The sequence below is a fragment of the Atta colombica genome, unplaced genomic scaffold, assembly GCF_001594045.1.
Source record: "Atta colombica isolate Treedump-2 unplaced genomic scaffold, Acol1.0 scaffold1, whole genome shotgun sequence".
In the NCBI taxonomy this organism is placed as follows: domain Eukaryota; kingdom Metazoa; phylum Arthropoda; class Insecta; order Hymenoptera; family Formicidae; genus Atta; species Atta colombica.
In genome coordinates, this window is record NW_017259183.1 from 702,075 (window position 1) to 705,768 (window position 3,694).

The 3,694-nt window shown below is 28.4% G+C and overlaps 1 protein-coding gene across 1 annotated transcript in view; it reads right to left on the reverse strand.

Moving 5' to 3' along the window:
* Window positions 1–994: 994 nt before the first annotated feature.
* LOC108689649 (GPN-loop GTPase 1) overlaps window positions 995–3,694 on the reverse strand; it is a 7,183-nt gene continuing 4,483 nt past the window's right edge. The window contains exons 2-5 of the mRNA XM_018196547.1: window positions 2,905–3,156; window positions 2,015–2,379; window positions 1,697–1,926; window positions 995–1,334 (exon numbers count right to left, since the gene is read on the reverse strand). Coding sequence (XP_018052036.1) covers window positions 995–1,334; window positions 1,697–1,926; window positions 2,015–2,379; window positions 2,905–3,148 — 1,179 coding nt within the window. The 5' untranslated portion in view covers window positions 3,149–3,156. The remainder of the gene's footprint in view (window positions 1,335–1,696; window positions 1,927–2,014; window positions 2,380–2,904; window positions 3,157–3,694) is intronic.

The window sequence follows — 3,694 nt, forward strand, 5'->3', positions numbered from 1 at the left end:
TATATATATATATATATATACTCACAAGTTAATGTGTCAATTCTGAGCAGAATCGATAAGATTCATAATGTATTCTCGTAAAACTTGTTTATGATTGATATTATAATTTAATGGCTAGTAAGATACTGTCTGTAAAAATATTGTATAAAAATATATAAAAACTTAAAAATTCTTACAAGTTTTACAAGAATATATTACGAGCCTTACGATCCTGCTTAGAATTATAAATGTATTTTAATATGCCATAATTGTAAAACAATTAGTATTTATATTTTATGGCAAAATAATAAGTATAAAAGATGTAATATGCATTTGAGATAAAGATTTAGTAAAAGTAAAGTAAACTATTAATTTAACATAGATTATTCTAGTTTTAGCAAATTATTCTAACAACTAAAAAGAAAATATAATAATTAACTTACATTTGTAAACAACATGATAAGTGTAATGCGTACCATCTCTATAACACATTATTTATTGTTCGCACAGTTTAAATTTTTAATTACTCTTAGATTAATAGAGACTTCAAATGCAATTAGATTATTAAAATAATAGCACTGAAATTAAAATTGAATATAAAAATAGCATTAATTTAATATTATACTAAAAAGTTGAAAAATGTAAAGTTAAAAACAAAAAAAAAGAGAAGATAGTCGAATTTATTGAAAATTAAAAAATATAAAACATCATACATAAATGTTAGAACTTGAATTTGAATCATATAATTTTATTTTTACTATATAAACATGGGCGTCAACAATCTATAAGGAATAAAATTTTTCATATTATAATTGTTACAGTAGAATCTGCCTCAATATAAATCTATCAGTGTTAGAAATTAAGTTAATTAAAAAATTTAATTAAAAGATATTTGTTTTACAATAAGAAATAAGATAAGCAATTTTTTTAATTAAAACATTTTACGGAAATTAAAACAATATTTTTTTGTTAAATAATTTATTTACGAGGAAATTATAAAAATACATTGTGATTATCAATTTTTACTTGTATTAGGTTCGGATTCCTGATTATTCTTACGTTTAGCTTGTTCTATTCTATGTCTTTCTAAGAAATTTTTAAATGACTCTTCATTTTTCTCCTTTTCATCTTCATTTTCAAAATTGTTTTCTGTTCCATCTTCATCTTCGCTTGATTCATTGTATGCGTGTCTCAAATAGATTTCCGAAGTGTCGTGATCACTATTAACCGTTGTTACAAAAGATACAGCTTCTCCCATTGCCTTTTTACTAGCCTTTTCTAATTGTTCCTTTTTTGCCTTTTTTCGTTGAGCTTCTCTCTCCATTTTAAATTTTTCCCAATCTTTTTTGTAGCTCCTTTAAAAATAAAACAATTTAAATATCACAAATAATAAGTATAATTTATGTAGGCGCGTTGCTCCATATAAGAGCAATCTTTGCATGTGTTGTTGATGGTTGATGGCTCCTAAGTTCCTGTCATCTTATAGGTTTGTTCATAACATTTAATTTTTCAATAATAATCTTATAAAAACTGAGGCATAAGGTTTGTTCGCATCGCATGCTCCAATATGCTCCAACATACTCTTATTATAGATCCTACTCACTTCAACAAGCGCGTTGGCGCGCGCACGCGTGCGTGTATGTAACACGTATAAATAATTATGTGCTGTACCATTACTATGTAGCAATTTGCATATTTTTAAAATGACAGTTCTTACGTTTCATATTCCTTTACGGCAGCTTCAACCAACTCCATAAATTCATCAATTCCGGCACCCGTTTTCGCAGAAACGCCACAACATTGCAAATGACTATAAAATTCATCTAGTGCAAGTGCCATGCTCCGTGTAAGATTGTTAATGTAACCACTTTCCTTGTCGAGTGCTTCTTGGAAGGCTTCGAAATCATGCATCCAGTCAATTGCATAACTATGTTCAACAATATCAATCTAAAATATATTAGTAATGCATTATTGAAGTGATATCTAAACCGTTGAAACATACTTGCATTAAATAGTGAGGAAAAGATCTAATTACCTTATTCATAACTACAATAAAAGGTAACTTAGTTTTATAAAGTATAGAACAAGCGTATAACATATTGGACATGAACGTAACAGGATTAACGCTTCTCACAGTGTCTATCACATATACAATAATAGTTGGAAATTCAGATGCTAATGCTTCTGTTATAATCGAGCCACTAGCTGACCATGTAAACACCTCAATTTGTCCTGGTGTGTCAAAAATCACATAATTGTGTTCTTTATTAGCTTTGTTAATAAGTTCGATAACCTGATGAAACTTTGTGGTAAAAAGATTTAAACTTGTCACTATACCACCATTTGGGCCCAAGTTATATTGTTTCATCACTTCTTTGTAATTTACAGTGTCCCTTACATCTGAAAAAAACATAGCTCTGTTTAAAACAAATAATAATGCAATAATAATAATAACCATAATGATGTTAATCATAATTATATATAAATTTATATTTAAAGCCGATTCTGTAACTCTTAACGACAGTTATTGATGTCAGCTTTTTTACTCCTCATAATATCTGCGCAATGATGGCCTCTGACGGCACCTTAATATATTTAGTATCATAAATTAAATGAGCGCGAGCGTGGCCTAGCAGGCACCGTACAAGACTGCTATGCCAGAAATCCCGGGTTCGATCCCAGGCAGAATCGAAAAATATTTGTATACTCGTAGTTCCTCTTAGCAGGCAATGACCGAGTATCCTTGCCAAATACACTTCTCTAAACAAAAATCATCGGAATCGACGTTGATCTCTTATGATTGTGTACAACCAACGTGCGCACGGTCATATGAGAGAAGTCACTACGCTCGATTATGGACTATACAATTGGATTGAAGAGAGAATAAATTAATATTACTCATACTAAATGTGAGCTTATTTGTACCTATATTAGCAGGATATGAAACTTCTCTACATGCAGGATCTAAATTAACGACATATGGCTTTCCTTTATTATACAATCGAGAAACAAGTCTAGAAACAAATGATGTTTTTCCAGCACCAGCCATCCCAAGTACAATAATACATGGTATTTTCCTTTCTGTAGATTCGTCTTGCATTGTAGATGCAGTGTCCGAAACATTATTTGTTGTTTCTATAGTATCAGAGTTACTTTTGATATCTTCCATTTTTAAATCTGTAAATTTTCACATTATTTTATTTTTACTGTAAACAAAAATTTATTATATTATAACAATAAATAAAATATTTTTGTTTCTACTTGTTAGACTTAATAGTTGTCTAATAGATAGGAGACAATTATATACGTATACAGTGAGCAAAAAGTATTGTTATAAGGAAAAAGCCTTATTTGAAGAAAATAAACATTAAGCAATTTTATACAATAAATACATACAGTTCTAATATAAACAAACGAGCTTAGCATGCATTCTTGATTTTAGAATCTAAATTTCTCGTCTGTACGAATTATTTTTTGAGCATTCAAATATAGAATTTTTAATTTTAGTTTATTTTCGGATAATATATTTGTATATATAATTTTAATATAATTAATATACATCATTTTGTATATATAATTTTAAGAAACATACAGTCTATTTTATTCTTTGTGAATAAATTATTAATTATCCAAGAAATGATTAATTAAACATCGAATTGATGTCAAATCATCATATTTATATCGATTCGGCATCAATGCCTCATTTCTCGCTGGA